We start from the raw sequence: 21,153 nt of genomic DNA, 5'->3' as shown, positions 1-21,153 counted from the left end.
ATTGTTCACCAGCTCGCCTCGGCCGATCTCAACTACAACGCCAAAACCGACGCTGTTTTCCCTCAAAATGAGGTGCTAGTGTACTACGAGCCGCTCGCAATGGAGTCATGCGTGGAACCGTGTCGTGCAGGCTGGTTCCCATTGCCCAACATCACAACGGGGGTCTCGCAATGTGTCGGCTGCCCTCTCGGGTATTACTGTCCAGGGTCCTGCTCAGCACCGGTGCCGTGTCCGCTGGGTACTTCGTCCAGCGCTGCATTCGCTGAAGATGTCAGTACCTGCCAAGCTTGTCCAAGTGGAATGTACGCCTCCTCTGAAGGACAATCAACCTGCCTCATTTGTCCTGCGGGGGCATCCTGCAGCGACCGAAAAGCCAGCCCCCAGCCTTGTTCTGCTGGCTCGTATTCAATAGCAGGCGACGTCCAGTGTCACGAGTGCGCCGCAGGAAGTTACAACAACAAGACGCTCCAAGAATCGTGCGCGCAGTGCCCCGAGCGCTACTACTGCCCTCAAGGCTCCGTCAACCCAGAGATGTGTGCAGGAGGCACTTACGCTGCAGACTCCGGTGCTGCGCCCTGTACGAAGTGCTCGGTTGGTTATGAATGTGTGGACCCAAAAGTCGGCCCCGTTGCATGCTCGGGCGGGTCGTATTCTCTGGCGGGTAGTTTGGTGTGTTCTGCGTGTCCGAGTGGGCATTTCTGTGCATCTACAAGCCAAGAGCCTCAGCCCTGTGGTGTGGGGTACTACAGCGCTTCAGGCTCGTTGTCGTGTAAGGCGTGTCCTCGAGGTTACGCCTGCACTAGTGCTACGACTGCTGCCCCAGTTGCATGTGCGCTGGGCACGTACAGCAGTGTTGAGGGGGCCTCGACGTGCGCGGTGTGTGCACCCGGATGGTTCTCACTGGGAGGCGCTGTGCAGTGCACTATTTGTCCCGCAGGTTATGCGTGCCCTGACCCAACGACTTCCCCTCCGGTCGCTTGTCCTGACGGCTACTACAGCTCGACAGGTGCCACGGCGTGTACTGCCTGTCCTACCGGCTACGCGTGTCCAGATTCCACGGCCAAACTGCTCGTTCCTTGCGCGAAGGGGACGTACTCAACTGGTGGAGCGAGTTCCTGCACTCCGTGCCCTGCCGGCTACTCTTGTGCGTTCACAAACAGCTCCAGCGCCGAGCCGTGCCAAGCAGGATACTACTCGACGTCAGGCTCCGGGTCGTGCGTCGAGTGCCCGCGAGGTTACTACTGCGATACGGCCAACGAGATGCCCAAGAACTGCTCGGTCGGCTACTACAGCCTTCGCGCGTCGACAAGCTGTCTGGCCTGTGATCCAGGCTACGAGTGCCCGCGGTCGGATCAACTGCCGCAGCCTTGTCCAGTGGGCTACTATAGTGCAGGTGCCGTGGCCAACTGTCGTTCGTGCTATCCAGGATACAAGTGCAGCCTCGCCTCGACGAACCCGACGCCGCCCGAAGACGCGTGCCCACTGGGAGGCTACTGCAACCCGGCTACGACCTTCTTCTTGTGTCCTGCAGGAACCTATGGAACTAAAATGGCTGGCGAGGTACGCTGCGCTCACTCAGCACTCTCCTGAGAGCCTTTCACGCAACAGTACTAACAGCGTTGTCGTGTAGAGTATCGATCACGCGTGTGCTCCATGCCCTGAAGGTTATTACTGCGAAATGGGAGCGACTCCGCTCACGCGGCAGCTTTGCCCCGCAGGCTTCTTCTGCCCCGAAGGCACCAAGCGCGCGTCTCAAAACCCTTGTCCATCGGGGACATTCAACCCGGACGCAGGACAGAAGAGCTCCGATGCGTGCCAGGTTTGTCCGGCAGGCAGCTACTGCCCAACTGGCAGCTCGGAGCCGCAGACGTGTCCACTGGGCTACTTCTGCCTCGAAGGCACACGCGCTGCGAACCAGTACCCGTGTGCCGCAGGGACGTATAGTGGCGACCAAACTGGCTTGGTTATCGGCTCCCAGTGTCACGAGTGTCCTGTTGGCAAGTATTGCCCCGAAGCGAGCAGCTCCCCGACGAATTGCCCAGCGGGGACTTACAACCCGCAGACGGGAGCAGCGGATCTGTACGAGTGCTTGGACTGCCCCCCAGGCTGGTCGTGTCCTCACGTGGGTCAAAGCAACTACGTCGATCGCTGTGCAAAGGGCCATTACTGTCCTGGAGGCACCGTGCTCGCTACAGACCATCCGTGCCCCGCTGGCACGTATACCGAGAACATCGACCTGATCCGAGCGCAGGACTGTACCATTTGTCCGCTGCGCCACGCCTGTTTGCAGGGCACCGGAGGCGAAACGCAAACCATGTTGGATTGTGGCCCAGGCTTCTTCTGTCCGAACGGCACCGCGTACTCGAACCAGTTCCCGTGTTTACCGGGGACTTGGAGCTCGAGCACGTCGCTAGCAGCAGCTGAAGAGTGCAATATCTGTCCACCAGGCAGGTATTGTCAAGGCGGCAAGTCCTTTATCGACGGAAACTGCGCTCCGGGCCACTATTGCCCGCTGGGGACATACTCGAGCACGCAGTTCCCGTGTCCAAGTGGCACCTACACATCCAGCACGTCATTGTTCGAGCCCAGCCAGTGCGACGACTGCCCGCCAGGTTACTACTGCCCCGCGGGCTCCGTCGCTCCGATACCTTGCAAGGCTGGGAGCTACACGCCCGTGAACAACACCAAGACAGTGGGGCCGGCGGATGCTTGGCCAGCGTGCGTCACGTGCCCGGCCGGCTACTACTGCGTCGAAGCCTCGGTGAGTCCCAAACCTTGCGGCAAAGGCAAGTTCTCCACCAGCGGAGCCAAGGCGTGCTCGACATGCGAGGCCGGCTACTTCTGCAACAGCGACACGACCAGCGCAGCGAATATGCGCTCGAACGCGGTGGGGTGGTCTGCGCCCGGGGCCCTCTACGGCACGTGCTACAACGGCACGTACTGTCCGCCAGGATCGGATAGTGAGCCAGCGCTGGAGACGGATGCCTGTCCGGCGGGATACTTCTGCCCCACAGCGACCCCCGCTCCGGTGATTTGCCCAGCGGGCAGCTACAGTAACCGCACCGGCCAAGACAGCATGAGCGACTGCACGCCGACACCCGCAGGTTACTTCAGCCTTGCAGGCGCGTTGCAGCCCACGGGGGTGTGCGCTCCAGGCTTCTACTGTCCGCTGCGATCGACATCTCAAACCCAAGTGCCGTGTCCAGAGCGATATTATATTAATCGCAGCATGGGGGCTAGCGAGGAGGACTGCGCGCTCTGCGTCTCTGGATCGTACTGCCCCATCGGGACGGCCTACCCGATCACTTGCCCGGCGGGATATTACTGCCGTACGGGCATTTCAAGCCCTGAGCCATGCCCAATTGGCACGTATGCTAATGCTTTGAGGCTTAGAGCGGTGGAAGACTGTCTGGCTTGTCCGCCAGGCATGTATTGTGATTCCACGGCGCTTACGGTCCCTCGAGGACTTTGCGACCCTGGCTACTACTGCATCTTGGGGGCCTACACTTCAGCGCCGATGAATTACGAGTCCTCCCTCTTTGGCGTGACCAACCGACACACCGGCGACCAGTGTCCTCAAGGAGCTTACTGTCCACTGGGGTCCTCGTCGCCGACGTTGTGCCCACAGGGGACGTACAACCCCTTCACCGGTTTGGAGTCTGTGGCACAATGCGTTCCGTGTAATCCAGGCCAGTATTGTGAGACCCCGGGCTTGCTTCAACCTACAGGTAGCTGCCACCCCGGCTACTACTGCACTGGAGGAGCTGCGGTGCCCACGCAAATGGAGACGCCCAGCGGGTCGTTCTCCCTGGAGGGGGCCACTGCGCCGACGCCCTGTCCGCCAGGCCAATATAATCTCTACCCAGCCCAGCACCAGTGCGTCGTTTGCCCCGCCGGCTACTACTGCGGATTGCCCGGTACGATCTCGCCAACGATCTGCCCCACGGGAAACTATTGCCCCAAGGGGACCAGCTTACCTGTGAAATGCGAACCGGGGACGTTCGCAGACGTGCAGGGCCTCGTGAAGATTGAGCAGTGCGAGCCGTGCCCCAGCGCGCAGTACTGCGATTCGTACGGGTTATCAGCTCCACGCGGACCTTGTCTAGCTGGCTTTGTGTGCTTCGGAGCCTCGCCAGTTGCCAACCCGGTGGCCCAGAGCTATGGTGACGTGTGCCCGGTCGCGAGTTATTGTCCCGAAGGCACAGGAAGTGCCATAACCTGTCCAGTTGGCTCGTTCCGACCGTCCAAGGGAGGAACCAGTCTGGCGTCGTGCTCGCTTTGCCCCGGAGGCAAGCACTGCAGTGCTACAGGGTTAACAGCGCCCTCAGGGTCGTGCAGCGCTGGCTACTATTGCGTTTTGAATGCGTCTTCGCCATCGCCAACGGACGGCGTGACTGGAGGAATCTGTCCTGCAGGATTTTACTGCCCCGAGGCGAGCTCGGCCCCTATCAAGTGTGCTGCTGGCACGTACGCAGCAGACAAGGGCCAAAGCATCTGCAACGAGTGCCCGATGGGGTATTACTGCGACGGCGTGGCTACCAACACGTACGCGGACTGTCCTTCGGGCCACTATTGCCCTGCCGGCACTGCGGAAGTCCCTGTGCCATGCCCAATCGGCACGTTTAGCAGCGCCATCCGACTCACGAACGCCACCGAGTGTCTGGAATGCACCCCAGGATCATTCTGTGACGGCGTGGCGCTAGTGCAGCCCACGGGTTTGTGCGCTGCTGGGAACTTCTGCCCTCCCCGATCCGAGAGCGCGTATGGCAAGACTGCAGAGAACGAAACCCACGTCTGTCCCGCTGGCGCGTATTGCCCGCAAGGCACGTATTTTCCTGTACCGTGTGCGGTTGGGACTTATTCGAATACGACCGGGCTTGTACAGTCCAGCGACTGCGTGTTTTGTGACGAAGGCAGGTACTGCTCCGACGCAGGACTCGTGGAGCCCTCGGGGCTGTGCGACGCTGGTTCCTTCTGCAAGCGCAACAACACGCACTCGAATCCGTCGTCGGGGGTTGTCAAGAGCATTGTGAGTACGGCTGACAGTGCTGAGCTGGCCGTCTACTTTGGAGGAGATTCGTGTCCAACTGGTTCGTATTGTCCACAGGGCTCTGTCAGCCCGATATTGTGCCCGGAAGGATCATACACCAACACCACGGGCTCCGCTACGTGCCTCGCGTGCCCACGGGGATACTATTGCCCACTAGGCTGCAACGATTACCTTGTCAACGAGTGCCCGATGGGCTACTATTGCCCCGAAAGCACTCAAAGAGGTACCCAATTCCCATGCCCACCGGGGTCATTTGGTACGGTTTACGGTTTACAGGACCTCTCGCAGTGCACTCCCGCGCCAGGAGGCACTTACATCGACGAGTACGCGGCTGTGAAGCCCAAGGGCAATTGCCGTAGTGGATTCTACTGCTCTGGGGGATCACCGACAGGAACCCCGGCTGAAGTTACTGCAACGGGCGGGCCGTGTCTCCCTGGTACCAATTGCCCCGAAGGCTCAGCGGTGCCGATCGTGTGTGACGCCGGAGCTTACTGCTCGTCGACAAACACTGACGCCGCTCTACCGTGCCATGAAGGGTTCTACTGCGTTCAAGGTTCGTATACGGCCACCCCGACGGGCCAGAACAACTCGCTCGGGATCATTGGAGACGTGTGCACCAGAGGCCACTACTGTCCGCAGGGCACTAGCAACCCCATTCCGTGTCCGCCAGGCACCTATTCGGAGACGAGTCAAAACGTGAACGCCAGCTACTGCCTCCCGTGCTCTCCTGGCTACCTCTGCAGCTCTTCTGGGATCGTCACCCCATTCGAGAAGTGCCCGGGTGGGTATCTCTGCACTGGCGGAGAGAGTACGGCCACGCAGCTTTGTCCTAAGGGCTTCGAGTGTCCGGAGGGGTCTTTCGAGCCAACGCCGTGCCCCGGTGGGTCGTTCGCGGACGAGAAAGGCCTGGCTCAATGCAAACTGTGCCCGGAACGATACTACTGCGCGATCGGGAGTATCACGCCTCTGGAGTGCCCTCACGGCTACTACTGCCCCCTGCAAACCCCGTCTCCGACCATGTATCCGTGCCTTGCGGGGTCTTTCGGCGATCAGAGGGCTCTCGCAAGCTCGAAGGAGTGTGCACGCTGTCCGCCGGGGAAGTTTTGCTCGGGATTGCCTCCAACCAACACGACGTCGGGTGACTGTGCGCCTGGTCACTACTGCGTCGGGAATGCGACGACAGCAGAGCCAACTGACGGAGTTACGGGGGGATTGTGTGCTGGTGGCCACGTTTGTCTCGGCGGCGCGTGGTTGTCCGATCCGATTGACGGCACAACAGGAAGGATATGCGACCCCGGTTACTACTGCCCGCTTGGATCGTTCAGCCAGATCCGCTGTCCAAAGGGGACGTACAACAGCGCTGAGAAGCAGAGCTCCTGCGTCACTTGTCCCGCTGGAGGCTATTGCGGCACGAACGCTACCGCTCCAGTACCTTGTCCTCTTCGCTACTATTGCCCAGAGGGGATTGAGAACCCCTTGTTGTGCCCAAATGGTACCTACGGACACGCTGTGGGGCTGACGGCCGCCACGGAGTGTGCTCCGTGCACTGCAGGCAAGTTCTGCGTCGGGGGAACGATCACCGCCTCGTGTTCGGCGGGGTACTACTGTAAAATGAGCAATTACAATCCGAATCCGTCGACGAATACCATGGATGGCGTCTCGGACTCGGATGATGACCTAGTGTGGAGGACGGAGCTTGGAGGGCCCTGCCCGATCGGCTACTACTGCCCGGAGGGAGTACTGGACCCCATTGCGTGCCCCAAGAACTCGTCACGCCTCGAAATACTCGGGATCTCACTGAGCGACTGCGCCCCGTGTCCCGCAGGGAAGAGCTGCAACGACGGCACCAAGACCGTCCCCTGCCCCGCTGGATCCTATTGCCCGTACGGCGTTGGCGAAGTTCCCTGTCCAGCCGGGACTTTTAACGGTGTTGAAGGGCAAGCGAAGCTGGAGGACTGTCTGCCTTGCGACGCAGGGAAGCTCTGCAACCGGACGGGGATCATCGGCCTCGCAGACTACGACTGCCCACCAGGGTCCTACTGCCTCCGAGGCTCGAGCGAGCCTCACGCTTGTCCTTCTGGGACCTATCGAGCTGTAGGCGCTGGAAGAAGCTCCGATGACTGCGCCTTGTGCGTCAATGGGTCCTACTGCGAGGCAGGAGCTACGCTACCCCAAGTGTGCAACGCAACTACGTATTGTCCTGAGGGTGCAGGCTCGCCATTGCTGTGTCCTGGTGGCAGCTACTGCCCGTATAACACCACGACACCCGTCACATGCCCTGAGGGATACTTCTGCTCACCGGCCGTTGACTCGCCTTCCATCTGCACCATCGGCCACTACTGCCCTAGCGGAACGACAGCTCCAATCCCCTGTCCATTAGGGTATCTTGGCCGCACGACTCCACTGGACGGAGCGTACACGTCGCTGTATTCCTCCTGTGAAGCTTGTCCCCCCGCAACGTTCGGTATTGATGCTAACCGGACTCGCTGCGACGAATGCCTCGAAGGTTTTGTGTGTCTAGGAGCTACAAACTCAAGCCACCCCGAGAGTCGAGAGCGTGACAGGGGCTACCCTTGTCCACCGGGGTACTACTGCCCAGCAGGGAGCTCGTCGGAGATCGCGTGCCCTAGCGGAACGTACCAGCCCAACTACAAGGCCACGAACGCGTCCGCTTGCCTGTTTTGTCCAGAGAACTCGTACCAGAACGCGGTGGGGCAGCCCAGCTGCTTGCCGTGCTCAACGAGCGCGTACGCGGGGACTGGCGCCACTAAATGCACGTGCGTCGGCAGCCACCGAGCCTTCCAGATGACGGACGGGTACTGCATCTGCGAGCCTGGCTACGAGTTCTACGACCAAGATATGATCCTCCGCAGCGACGAAGACGGAGACGTGGACTGCCAGCCGATTGTGTACGACCGATGCAGCAGCAACCAAGTGCGTTCCGATAGCGGCCTGTGCGTGTATGCAAGCGGCACGGCCTGTGATGCGAGCTGTAACAACGGAACTGGCACGTACGTGGCGAGTCTGGGCGTCTGTCAGTGCGACGAACAACCTGATCTAGACACAATCTGCAACAAGAAGTGTCGCGACGACGCCATCCAGCTCCAGGTCAACAGCACTACGGGCGAGCTGCAGCTGTACGATCCAGCCACGGGTGAAGTATCGCCCCTACCGGAGGACGACGGCACTTCTAGTAGTGGTCTAGTGTCCAAGGTGTCGTGCACCACAGGGAGTGACTGCCAGCTTCACTCGATCGCAGTGGCCTCGACCGGCTTTTCGGGGTCCTACGACCTCCCGTCATCGATCTCCGATGCAGCTTCTCGACGAAGACGCCGACTGACCACTGCATCGACCCCTTCCTCCATCGCGAACCCGATGGTGTGCTTGTCGGTGGGGAACGGTCTGCTCTTCGACTTGTCGGTGGCCGGCGCCTATCCGATTTACATGAAGGACTCGATGCTCAACACGAACCCCAGCTTCGACTATGGCGCCTTCCGAGCGCTGGCCACCAAGGTGAACGCGAACGCCAGCACCGTGTCCGCCTTCGCGTTTTCATTCACGGAGGCGGGCACTTACGTCTTCGGGAATTCGCTAAACGCTGCGGCCCAAACGATTGTGGTAGTCATGAAGGCCGGCACGAGCTGCCCCACGGAAGCGGCCATCGTCCCGCTCAACGAGAAGAACTTGATCACCGTCAGCGCTAAGCGCCGAACGGACGACCTCATTTTGGCGCCGGACTGGGCGCTCATCGTGGGGCTGCTGGGCGGGCTCTTCGGTGTAGTGATAGCAGTCATTGCAGGGCTCTACTACTTCCGCGCCAAGAGCTGGACCAACACGGCGGTGAAGAGCGTCAGCGGGTACCGAGCCAAGAGCAAGCAAGTGAACCTCTCGGCCATGCACTCGAAGGGGACGGTTGCTGTGAATACTACCAGCGACGCTCCTGTAGGCGACGGAAGTCTGCTGGCGACTGAGCCAACGACGACGGGGGTGAAAGAGCTCCAACTGGGCGGCCAGGAGCCGACCAAGGGCAACGCGATGGAATACCATGCGGATTTAGGTCGCTGGGATGAGGAGGACCTGGATCTGCGAGAGCTCGTGGACAGACTGCAGTTCCATCACGAGGCCGTGTCCAAGAGCTTCGAGGACCAAAAGGGGGACATGAAGCAGTTGATGCAGCACTTACAAGCCGAAGCGAGTGAGCTCAAGAGGCTGTTCGTGAACGCACTGGTGGCGTCTGACTTAATGTCCGCGTCACCTTCGAGCGCAAGCAAAGAGGGCGGTGATTTTCCAGTATCGTTTGATGCGAAGGAGGAGGCGCCTGAAGAGCTCCCGTTGAGCACGATCAGTGGACGTCCGAGGTCGAAGAGTGTGGCGGGTAGGGAGAAGTTTCTGCTGGAGAACCTGGAGCGCGATCTGCAGGAGCGTCAGCAGTTTGAGCGGAAGAAGGACGCCATGTTGGGCAGTGTGAGCGCGGGTCTGCGCGAGATCGAAGGCTGGAGTACGCAGCTAGCGGAATTGACTGGAGCGATGGTGCAGGAAATGTCCTCGCCTAGTGATGAAGCTGTGCCGGAGCGCACTAGCACGAACGAAGAGACCTGTCTGGAGCATACTCGCGTTGTTCTCGACGACTTGAAGAGGCTACTGGGCTCTGACCCAATGACTCAAACATCGTCGTCGCTTATCCACCTCGCGGAAGCGGAGAAGGGTCGGCGTGAAGTGGGCAACTTCGTGCTGGAGGCATCGCAGCGATATTTTACGCCTCCTCAACGTACGAGTACGACCGGGACAGCAACTCAAGACTCGGATACGGCTGTCGAAGAGTTGTTGGAGCTGCGCAATGAGGTGGAGAAAGCCCAGAGCAGGGAGGACGAGGCGCTCTTCGGTCCGATGCCGACGCTGCAGAAGTTTGGAGCCGCGCTACCGCAAGTTCTCGCTACACTTGACGACTTGGAGGCCAGCTTCCGTCGCGAGCTGGACGCTGTGCGCGAGGAGCAAAACCCTGTCAAGGAGCGCAATGTGCAGGCTCAGATGCAGAGCCGTCTCAGTAAATTGCTCAAGGAAGTCGCGGCGGGGGCGAAGAAGGTGAATGAAAAGCTGGAGAAGGAGGCGCAACGAGCTCTGAAGCTGCAACACGGCGCTCAACAGGCAGAAGACGCACTGAGTAGAGCTGTGGGCAGCGCGAAAGAGCAATGGAAGATGGCCGACCAGGAACAGAAGGACCGTATGACAGCAGTTAATGCCCAAGTGTCTGAAGCTGCGAGAGTTGAGACCCCCCAACCTCCCACTCCATCAGCAGAGGAAGAGGCTGCGACTAAGCTCCGAGACGACACGCTTTTCCAGATCAAGGAGCTTCTCGTTGGACTTACGACTCTGCTTCGGACTAACGGCGTGCCCTCGACGGTCAATCCTGAACAGTTTGCGATGGGTACATCCGACAACGCACCGACCAAGGCTGCAGATCCTCGAGTACTAGCAGAAAGCAAGCGTAAAATTGAGAGTGACACGCGACAAAGTGCCGCGGAGTATGCGTTGGCACTTGATGCGACTTACCCTCAGCTCTCGGCGGTGGAGAAGGAGCGTCTTCTGGACGATTTTGCTTCGGATCTGCGTAAGATTCAGTCGGCTATCAGTGTGGAGGCTACGCGCACGCAAGCTGAGCTGGCGACGAGGCAGGCAGCAAGGGAGGTACTGCGCGAGGCCCAGAAGGCGCAAGTGCAGCGTCGAGAGCAGGAAGATGCCGACGTGTTGAAGGCTCAGCACGACGAGGAGGAACAATCGTTGGAGTCGCAGTTCCGAGAGGAAGAGCTGGCCATTGAGCAGGAGTACCTGCAGGAGTTGTCGAGTCTTGAGATGGAGTTCGGAGCTGGCGGGGACGAGGCTGGGGGAGACTTCGCGGAGCCCCCAGGGGATCTGATGGAAGATTTCGATGCAGGCATGGGAGGAGATGAAAGCCTTCCACCAGGGCTGATTGAAGTCGGAGAGTTCTCAGATGAAGGTGAAGGCCTTGAACCTGGAATCCCTGGGGACGACAACGCTGACATCATCGCGCAGCTCAACGACGTGTACTCACAGGCGTGGAGTGATCGCGTGCGAGTTCTCGCAATGGAGGACGCGCTTCGAAGAGAGCAGCTGAAGGAGCGGCTGCAGCGTAAGCGGAAGACGCCGAATGAGGCTTTTCCGGGTGAAAATGAGGGTGACGGCGTTCCATTGTCGGAGAAGGAGGCACAAAAATTGGTGGTTGAAACCGCGGAGAGAAAGGAAGAAGCGCTAGAAGCAGTCGTGAAGCAGCAGGACGACATGGACGCGCGCCAACAAGAAGCTGTGACTCGCGCGATTAATCGTCTTCGAGAGCGAGTAGAGGAGTGTCAAGTTAGCACTCCTCTTGATCGGAGTTCAAGTCAACAAGGTTCTCTTCAGCCTGTGGATGCTGTCTCAGAGTTCACGATAGCGGCGAGGAATGCAGCTCAAGCGGATAAAGGGCAAGGGGAGAGCATCTTTGCGAAGGCCGAGGCGGAGCTTCAAAAGCTTCAAAGCGAATACGACCGCGAATTTATGGCGTTGAGGGGGGAGATCGAAAACGAGCGACTGCGCCTCGAAGCCAAAATGCGAGAAAAGTTGTCGGCTAAGCGCCGTCGTAGAGGAACGGCACAGGATGGCAGCAGCAATGATGTCTACGTTGACGAAAACTACGGTGATGGCGACGAAGCCTCTCCAGAGGAGGAGGAGGAGGAGTTGGAGACCCAACTGGCCGAGTTCACTGAGAAAGCCATCGAGGAGCTGCGGGAGAAACACTTCCAACACCAGCAAGAAATCGAGGCGCAGAAAGCTCAAGCGACTATCGCTGTCGCGGTGGCAGACGCTCAGTTAGCGTTCCTGGATGACCTAGAACCCAGCAGCCAAGCTGCTGCTGAACCTCCAGCAGCGACCTCTGCAGCAGCTCAGACGCCACGCGCTCGACTCGACCTAACGGGGGAGCTGCTGGAGACCCTTGCCAGTCGAATCCCTGCGCAGATTGAACAGCGAACCCAGGAAGCGTTTGACGAGCTCCACGCGAACTACGTACGGGCGTGTACTGAGCGCAGGCGAGAGCTGGAGGCCGATGCAGCGTTGCGCAAAACGCGTTTACAGGAGAAGATCAATCGCAGGTGGCTAGAGATGAGCAAGGGCGAAGAGGCTAAAGAACCCGGGAAGGCCCAGTCGACGAGTTCTCTATCTGAGCGCCTCGATGACAAAGAGATGGCGGCGTTGGCTGAGGTTGACGAAAGTCTCAAGGCTGCAATGGCAGCACTTGATGACAGCGAACGGCAAGCAGGAAAGACGCTGGCGAAGGCGTTGGCCTCGACGCTGCACAAGTGTGGCAAGGAAGTCGAAGGAAAGCTTCGCTTCACCAGACAAGACTACGAGCTCGCGCTGAGCAAACTCGCTCCAGGCGATGATGAAGGAGCGAAGGGACTCACTCAGACGGTGGTGAATGCACTGGACGCACTGGAGAACGAGGCCGCCAAGCGGGAGAAAGCTGCCGCCGCGGTCCGAGCAGCGACGGAAAGTGAGATCGAGCGCCTCAGGGACGAAAGCGCCAACGCTCTGTGGGCGCTTACCCAGGCGCTAGACGCGGAGAAGCGCCGACAGACGCAACGACTGCAACAGAGAATGGCACAGCGACGCGAGCAGCAACAAAAGCAGCTTCCGCCTGGATCTTCACCGAAGGAAGTGGCGGAGATGAATGCTGTCATTGCCAAGCAGGAGTCGCTGGAGAGAGAAAGACTGGAAGAGCAGCTCGAGACCCAAGCTCAGCGTGCGTATGAAGAAGAGCGAGCCAAGCAGCGTGAACACGAAGACCGACTGTCGCAGCAGCTCCGAGATGCCTGTGTCGCGGAGGCGGCGGCTATTGCCACAAAAGAAGCGGTTGTCCAAGCCAGAGGCGAAATCTTGGCCAGTAGAGACGATAACGATGAGGAATTGGCGACTTTGATGCGACTGTGGAGGGCCCGACAGACTCGCAAGTCGTCGGTGAAAGATGCCGCAGAGATGGTCGTCCGAAAGCGGAGCGTGGTGTCTCGTTTGGCAGCTTTAGCCGTGCCTGCTGCACTTGAGAAACCCGGCACCAGCGCTACCAAAGATAATGTTGTGGCCGAGATTATGGCGGCTGAAGTGGAGCAGCAGATCAAGGCGTTGAGTGCGAGCCATCTCCGCGCGTGGCAGCAGCGACAGCAAGAGTTGCAGGACGATGAAGCGCGACGCAAGGCCGAGTTGGAAGCCCGACTGCGCCGCAAGCGCGAGGCTAAGCGTCAACTTGTAAGCGACGACAAGACCCCAGGGCAAACTCCCATCGACACCGACAAGGACGAAGAAAACCTTCTGCAGCAGCTCAAAACCGAAGCAATCAAGCGGAAATTCGCAATGGAGGCGGAGGCCGACGCGGATCTCGAGCAACTCGCGACCACCGTGCTGTCGGCAGCTGCTCAAAGCACGACGGACATTGAAGCATTACTAGCAGCTTGCCATTCGACGTTCGAGACTGAGACTGCCGCTCTGCGTGATGCACTACGAGTTCAGCGACAAGCTCAACAAGAGGCTCTGCGTGAGCGTCTTAAGCAGAAGCGCCGAGACAAAGTTCAGGAGCTGGAACAAGGCGGTAAAGGCTCTGACCCCGATGCGCTTGAAACTCTGGACAGTGCTTTAAGTGAAGAAGAGGCGGCAGAACTGCGTGCAATTGCTGAAAGGGAGACGCAGCAGCTTAGTGCACTCCACGAGAGACTTCGAGATGAAGTAGGAGCTGCGTTCGCTGAGGCAGACCGCAAGGCTAAAGTGCGCTGCGACGATGCAAACGCAAAGTTTGCTGCGAGTGAGGACAAGCTGAACAGAATTTATCGGGACCATGAAGAGGGGAGACGCGCGCTCCGTGAATCGCTAGGCATCGAGCAGCGTCGGCAGCAGGACAAACTGCTTGAGCGCATGGCAAAGCGTCGAGCCGAGCGCCTTGCGGAGCTGAAGCGAGGCCACCCGACCGATTTGACGGATGACATGGTGCAGCAGGCAATGACGGAGATTGACCGCGATCATGAGCACGAGCGTCTGCGGCTGGACGCAACAACAAGTGAGCAAACGTCCCAGGCGCTGCAGGAGCTGGATGACAAGATGCGGGCGAAGGAGTCGACCCTGCAGGCTGAAACACGTCGACTGCGCGCAGAAGCGGAAGCCGCTCAGGCAGCTCGTGAGGCTTTGGCGGCAGCTCATTGCGCAGAAGCCGACAGGATCACCCGTGAATTCTACGCGTGTTTGGGCGATATGGACGTGGATGCGTTGAAGGCTCAAGACCGTCGACGCAGACTCGAACAACGGCTAGCTTCGAAGCGCAGTCGGAAAGTCAAGCCGTCTGCTGCATCAGCACCAGCATCAGCGCCAACCGGCCCGCAGGGGTTAGCAAGACCGGAAGATGCGCCTCTATCAGCAGTGGTGTTGTCACCTGAGGCACAGGCTGTGGTAGTAGATGACTTGGAAGGCGAGTTACAAAGGCTGCGTGACGAGCACGACCGCGAGTGGGGCGCACTGAAGAAGCGACTGGAAGACGAGAGTCGTCTGCGCAAAGCGCAACTAGCGGAGCGACTGCAACGCAAACGCCAGGCGCTACAGGATAATATGTCGCTGTCGTCGAGTGAGAGGGAGCGCGCAGAGGCTGCTTTGGATCGTGAAGAGCAGCAGGAAAACTTAGCTATCGATGCGTCTGCCGCTTCAGCCGCGCAAGCGCTTGCGTTGGCGATTCAACACACCAAGGAGCAAACTGCAGACGCTCTGGTCGGAGGTCTAGCGTCAAGTAGCGACGATTTGGACGCACTCTTGGAGGCGACTAGGAAGAAGCACGATGAAGCGCAGCGCAAACTGCGTGAGGCGCTGGAGACGGAGCGCCGCAAACAGGAACAGCTCCTTCAAGAGCGTCTTCGCCAGAGGCGAGCTGCTAGAAGGGATGGAATCATGCCGATGCCGGCGCAAGGAACGGAGGGGACAGAGGAGGAGGAGTTGAAGCGAGAGCTGGACGAGCAGCTTGCGGCCCAAGAAGTTCAAGCGTGGACTGCACTACGTGACCAAGAGCAGAGAGAGGTTGACGCGATACTAGCTCCACTCGAAGCTGCAGTCGAGAAGCGACTTGGTGATGCAGAGCTAGCCGAACGCAGGGCTCGGGAAGAGCTGGAGCGTCTTGCTGCTGAGCACGATCGACACTTGGCGGAGCTGCGCGCAAACCTCGAGGACGAGAAGAAGCGCCAACAACTCGCACTGCATGACAAGCTCCGTCGAAAGCGTGAGCAGCAGCAAGCATGTGGCTCAACTGTGTCAGATGACGAAGCGAAGGAGGAAGAGCGACTAGCGATGGAGGCATTGGATTCAGCTTTCGAAGCGAACTGGGCCAACACGAAGGCTGAAGCTCAAGAAGCTCGTCGCGAGAAGGAAACGGGGCTGCTGGCGCAAATGTGCGTGTTGTCAGCCAATAGAGCTGCGGAGGAGGCTTCCCTGGGACTGCTTGACGCTGCTCGTCTTGAAGCCGAACGTGTGAGAGCTGAGTATGAAGCAGCTCTAGCTACGAGACTACAGGGAGCTGCGGCCGAGCGCTCAATCGGTCGAGAGGAGATGGCGAGACGCTTAGCTGAGCGAAAGCTAAAGCGACGACAGAACAGGGAGCGACAGGAGCCGCGGGACATCATCGAGTCTACCGAGCTGGCAAAGAAAGCAACGACGACGCTAATGGAGTCGATGGCTAGCGAGCCTGAAGATGACGGCTCTGTTGATCGAGAAATCGCGAGTGTGCAGGCCGCGCACGCACGCGGTATGAAGTCTCGACGAGAGCAGCTTGAAGCGGAGACAGCAGCTCGCAAAGCCGCATTGGCGGCTCGATTGGAGCAGAAACGACGGGCTGCAGCGAGCGCTTCATCTGGTGGTGAGGATTCTGAAGTGGCTGCCGCCCTACTACTGGAGGAGCAACAGGAGTTGCAGGCTATTGAACGCGACCGCGCAGTGAAAGAGGCCGAGCTGGAGGCGGAAGCTGCGCGTGAGCAGGAGCTCCTTGCAACATCTATGCGGGTAGCCAGCGAACGCGGTGCAGCAGACATCGAGCGGCAGCTTGCAGCGTGTAAGCTGGCTCATGAGCAGGAATCGGCCAGGTTGAAGGAAGCTCTTCGAGCCGAGCGTGCTCGGCAGGAGCTAGCGCTCAAGCAAAGGCTGGCTGCGAAGCGACAGCGGCATAAGGCGGATGAAGGTGGTGGCAACAATGAAGATGGCGACGCGGAGGATGCTGCGGTGGAGCTAGAGGTTCAAACGGCCCAAGCCGAGATGGATGACCAAGAGCGCGCTGCACGACAACAGCTCGTTGATCGACAGCAGCAGGAGCTGGCCGGCATCGCCCGAAAGCTGGAGCAAGAGGCTGAAGCCCAGAGACTAGCTGCTTTCGACTTACAAGCTGCAGCAGAGCGCGAACTTAAGCGACTTGAGGAAGAACACGCGCGAGAGCGGCGCTCTCTGCAAGAGGCGTTGCTAGCGGATCAGCAGAAGCGCGAGGCGCAGCTTCGGGAGAAGCTGGCGAAGAAGAAGGCAGCGCGTGAGGCAAAGGGAGCTGAAAGCCAGCAAGACAGCGAGGCTGTTACTGACGACGAAGCGGCAATGGCTGGGTTGCAGGCAGAGATTATGCAGGAGCAGGCAGCGGCGCTGGCACAAGAACGCAAACGGCAAGAAGCAGCATTGCGCCAGGCTGCCGCTGAGCTCCAAGATGCAGCTACAGCCGCGGCTCAAGCTGCCGCAGCCGCTCGTCAAGCGCAGGATGAAGCAGCGCGAGTTGCAGCCGAGTTTGACAGACACCGAGGAGAAACGCAGCAGCTTGATGCAGCGGAGGCGGCTAAGTCGAGGCAAAAGCTTGCGGACCGCTTAGCCGAGAAGAAGCGTAAGCAGCAGCTCAAGAACCAGCAGCGACAAGCCGAAAAGGATCAGCAGGAGAGCGCTACACTCGAGCCGAGTGCGCAGAGTTTGGAGGACGACGCTGAGCGTCTCCGTCTCGAGGCGCAGATTGAAGCCCAGCTAGCAGCATGTCGGGAAATCCATGACGCCGAGTCCGCCAAGCTGCGCGAGTCCCTGCAGGCGGAGCGCGAGCGACAAGAGCGTGCTCTGCAGGAAAGGATCGCTCGCCGGAAGGAGAAGCGTGCCTTAGCCGACGCCCAAGCCGCCGCAAAAGGTGACGTGAAAACCGCAGAAGAAGCCGAGCGCAAGCAGCAAGAAGAGGAGGAGGCCGCACTAGCCGCAGCGCTAGCAGCACAGGAACAAGAAGCCTGGGAAGCGATTCAACGCAAACAGGAAGAAGATCTTCGGGCGCTGCAGGAGCGCAAGCAGCAGCAAGAGCGTGAGCGCGCAGAGCGACAGCAGCAACTGGCTCAACAGGAAATGAACCGCCTACAGGAAGAGCATGAGCGTGAACTGCGAGCGCTGACAGCTTCACTGGCCCAGGAGCAGGCGAGACAGGAGGAAAAACTGCAGCAGCGAATTGCCCAACGACGTGCTCGAAAGCAGCGACTGGAGGAGGAAGCCGCTACTAGCGGTGCTAAAGCTCAGCAGACCAATGCTGATGCCGAAGAAGACGCTCGAATCGCTGCTGAACGTGAAAAGGCTGAAGCTTTGGCCAAGTCCCAAGCAGAAGCAGAGGCTGAGGCAGAGGAGAAGGAGCGACAAGAGATTGCTGTTCGACTGGCGCAGAAGCTGGAGGAAGAGCGCGCTCGACAGCGGCGCGAGAAGGACGAGCTGGAAGCTCGTCTCGCCCGAGAAGCCGAGGAGCAAGCTGCCAAGCGAGCAGAGGCGTTGGCGCTACAATTGCAGCAACAGGCAATCGAGACGGCCGACAAAATGGCGCGTGAGTTCGACACGAACTTACGCGAGCTTCGCGAGACCCACAGCGCTGATGGCGCTGCTCAGAAGGCTCGGCTGGAGTCTCGAATCGCTGCCAAGAAGGCCCGAAAGCTGCGTGAGCTCGAGGAGAAACGAGAGTTAGAGCGTCAACGTTTGCACGCGCGGCAGCAGCAGGAAGCAGAAGACACGGCCAAGGCCGAGAAGGAGCTCGAGGCCGCACTAGCGCAGGCCGCCAAGGAAGCGGCGACTCCCGTTGTCGAAGAAACCGCGGTTGAGCAAGCTGAAGCTCGTGCTGTGTTGTCTCCTGCCGAGGAGAAGGCTGGCGCTATGATTCGAGCTGCTCGACAGCAGCAGCAAGATGTGGTCGCCGTTCAGCAGCTCTTCACGTATGGACTTGTACCGTTGAAGCTGCCACTGCTCGGGGCGGTTGAGCTGGTTGTTGGTGCTCGCCACGAGCGAGAACTGGCGGCGCAACTCGCTGAAATTGCAGCGAGAAGTATGGAGGACGTTCGGCGGGCTCTTCAAGCCGTGACGCAGGAGAAGGCCGCTCGGAAGGCACAGGCTCTAATGAAGGGTTCAAGTCGACAAGGCGGCGAAGACCAAACGGAATCGGAGACGGAGCGCGTGCTCGCAGCGATCGACGCCGAGTTTGCCGAGAGACTACGTGAGGCAGAGTGGCAAGCTGCACAGGAGAGCGAGGAGGCCAAGCACCAAGCTGAAAAACTCCTCAAGGAGCGTCAGATGCGCGAGATCGCGTATCTCCTGGCACATTTCGACGCACAGCACACAGCGGCACTTGCCAATATGCCAGCGGCCGCTGCCCAGACTCAACCCATTCAGCAGCAGCCACAGCAGCCTATGATGAGTGCAGCGCAGCGTGAAGCTGAAGACCTCGTGGCGGAGCTCCGTGCTCGATTGGAGCTCGAAGCGAATGAACGACGACGCGAACTCGAGGAAGACAAGCGGTCGGAGCTGGAGCGTCTAGCACAAGAGAAACAGGACCAGCTCGCACAAGTTGACGCTCGCCTCGCAGCGCTCTTAGCCGAGGAACGACTCGCTATGACCCAAATGCTGGCGACAAGGCTGCAGGCGTTGCCTTCTGGGAAGACCAAGCAGCGCGAGGCGGCGCAGCGAGAGCACACTGCCCAACTCCAGCGTCTTACGCTCATGCTTGAAGGACGTGGGCAACAGCAGAAATCGCGCGTTCGAGCTCGGATGGCGCAACAAAAGGCTCTGGTAGAAGACGAATTCCGTCGCAAGGCCCAGATCATTATCGCCGTGATGAACCAGCGCCTCGTGCAGGAGAAGGCGGGGCTCCGACAGAAGCAAGAGCTTCTTGCAACAACTTCCTCTTCGGCACCGCCAGCCCCAACCGATCCGCAAACCCAGCAACAAGCTGCCGAAGCACCACAGTCGGCCCTAACAGCAGAAGTAGCCAAACGTCTGGAGGACCTTTTGGAAGAGCGTCTGACGAAAATTGAGGCGCTGATAGCTGCCTTCAAGCGCAGCGAGCAGGAAGAAACCCCGCAGAAGGTTAATGAACCGGAGCAGACTACCTTACAGCAGGAGGACGACACTGGTTTGGCTGCATATCGACGTGCAGTCGCACAGGCTGTAGCAGCAGGATGTCGCTACGAAAAGGGGTCCGTGGGGGATGGTGAGGCTTCGTCGTTGTTAGGAGTGCTGGACGCAAAAGAGCTGGACTTGACGAAGCTCGCTCACGTTTCGGTGAACGAGCTGGATGAGCGGATGCGAGCGCGACGAGAGTTTGCAGAGCTTCTGCTTCGAACGGTGTCGACTAAGGAAGGGCCTGGAACTGCACTGACGGTTGTTGAGAGCTTCGCGCATGGCAACAATGGAGGTGGAGGTGGAGGATATGTGAGTTGTCATGACCAAGGCGGGAAAGCCGCCCTGTACTTGTCCTTGTCAGCGTTGCACGAGCTCTCCACCGGACAGCTCGCAGTCGTGATGTTGCACGCCTTGGCACAGGCTCGAGCGCAAACTAGCGACCTGACGCACCCGCACTTCATCTCGCAGCTGTACGCGCTATTGGTGCGTTGCTACCAAGGCCTGTTTGCCCATGTCCGACAGCAGCAGAAGGATCAAGAGGAGAAGTCAAAGGTGGCAGTGGGTAGTGGCGCTGAGTCGAGCAAAAGTGTTGGCTTTGGGCACAGAACGGTCAGCGGTCAATGGCAGAGCCGGCTACTCGAAGTGGAGGGCTTCTTAACGCGTATGGATAGCCAACTGGCCACCTCGGCATCAAGTCACAGCATTCAACGTTCGCAGAGCAGTCGGTTGAGCTTGTTGCCGCCCAAACAACGCGAGTCAGACTTGACGGGGGCGTCCAGCGAGACCCCTTCTGGCCTCTGGCACCAAGAGCAGGTTCAATTGTTGCAGGAGAAGCTCGACACCGCCGAGAAGCTTTATCTGCAGGTGCTGCGCCAGCGCGAGCAGCAGACGCAGACGGTTGAGTACTGGCAGGATCTTCTGGCCGAGCAACGCGACGCTGAGTACGAAGAGGACGCGTTCGACGAGGAGGACGAAGACGAAGCAGGAGGCAACAAAAGCAAAAGAGACGATGCTGACGCCGCCGAGAGACAGCGACAGCGGGATGCTCGAGCACAGGAAGCTCAAAATGAGCTCGATCGAGCCACCCAGGCTCTTGAGGTCACTCGAAAGGAGCGAGACGAGCTTTTTGCGCAATGCCAACAACTACGCGATCAGCTGAACGTGCTAAGAGGCACCCGTACTGAGTAGAAGGTTGGCAGTGGCGGTAGTTGGCGATGCCTTACGCCAACGAATGCCCAGCATTTACTACGGTTGCCTACAATAAAAAAAAACTAACGACGTGATAAAGTCCAGAGCTTCACCACGGCTTGAATCACCAATTGGTCTTCTATTCGGCAAATTCATGTCGCCGAGACATCCCAACTTACGAATTCCAGAAAATCGTTGTGAATGTTGCTGTTGCAGTGCATCTAGTACACGCCACAAGCTGAAAATCCGTGACGAACAGAGAACTTTAGTTTTGGAGTAAGGAAAATCTGGATAAAATCCTGATAAAAGCCGGATAGGATAAATTACTGGCTGATGTTCCAATTACCGGAACATCCGTAATTTATCCGTAATCTACCGAAGTTTTATCCAGATTTTTCTAGTTCCAAACACGAAGAACTGCTCTCTAATTAGAAGCACTGAAACGACACGTAGATATCGATACCGTG

At 59.1% G+C, this 21,153-nt stretch overlaps 1 protein-coding gene across 1 annotated transcript; it reads left to right on the top strand.

Annotated features, from left to right (window-relative positions):
• Positions 1 to 531: 531 nt before the first annotated feature.
• PHYSODRAFT_486323 (hypothetical protein) lies at positions 532 to 20,686 on the top strand (the record flags this gene model as incomplete). The annotated part of the gene is made up of 9 exons (XM_009521940.1): positions 532 to 1,560; positions 1,631 to 9,277; positions 9,359 to 11,251; positions 11,309 to 11,684; positions 11,757 to 12,986; positions 13,077 to 13,495; positions 13,574 to 14,369; positions 14,487 to 15,662; positions 15,816 to 20,686. The coding sequence occupies 9 exons, from the start codon at positions 532 to 534 to the stop codon at positions 20,684 to 20,686; spliced, it is 19,437 nt and encodes a 6,478-aa protein (XP_009520235.1).
• Positions 20,687 to 21,153: the final 467 nt, after the last annotated feature.

Source organism: Phytophthora sojae (genome assembly GCF_000149755.1).
Source record: "Phytophthora sojae unplaced genomic scaffold PHYSOscaffold_2, whole genome shotgun sequence".
Taxonomy (NCBI): domain Eukaryota; phylum Oomycota; class Peronosporomycetes; order Peronosporales; family Peronosporaceae; genus Phytophthora; species Phytophthora sojae.
Note: the sequence above shows the minus strand (reverse complement) of the source record. Positions and strands in the feature narration are given on the sequence as shown.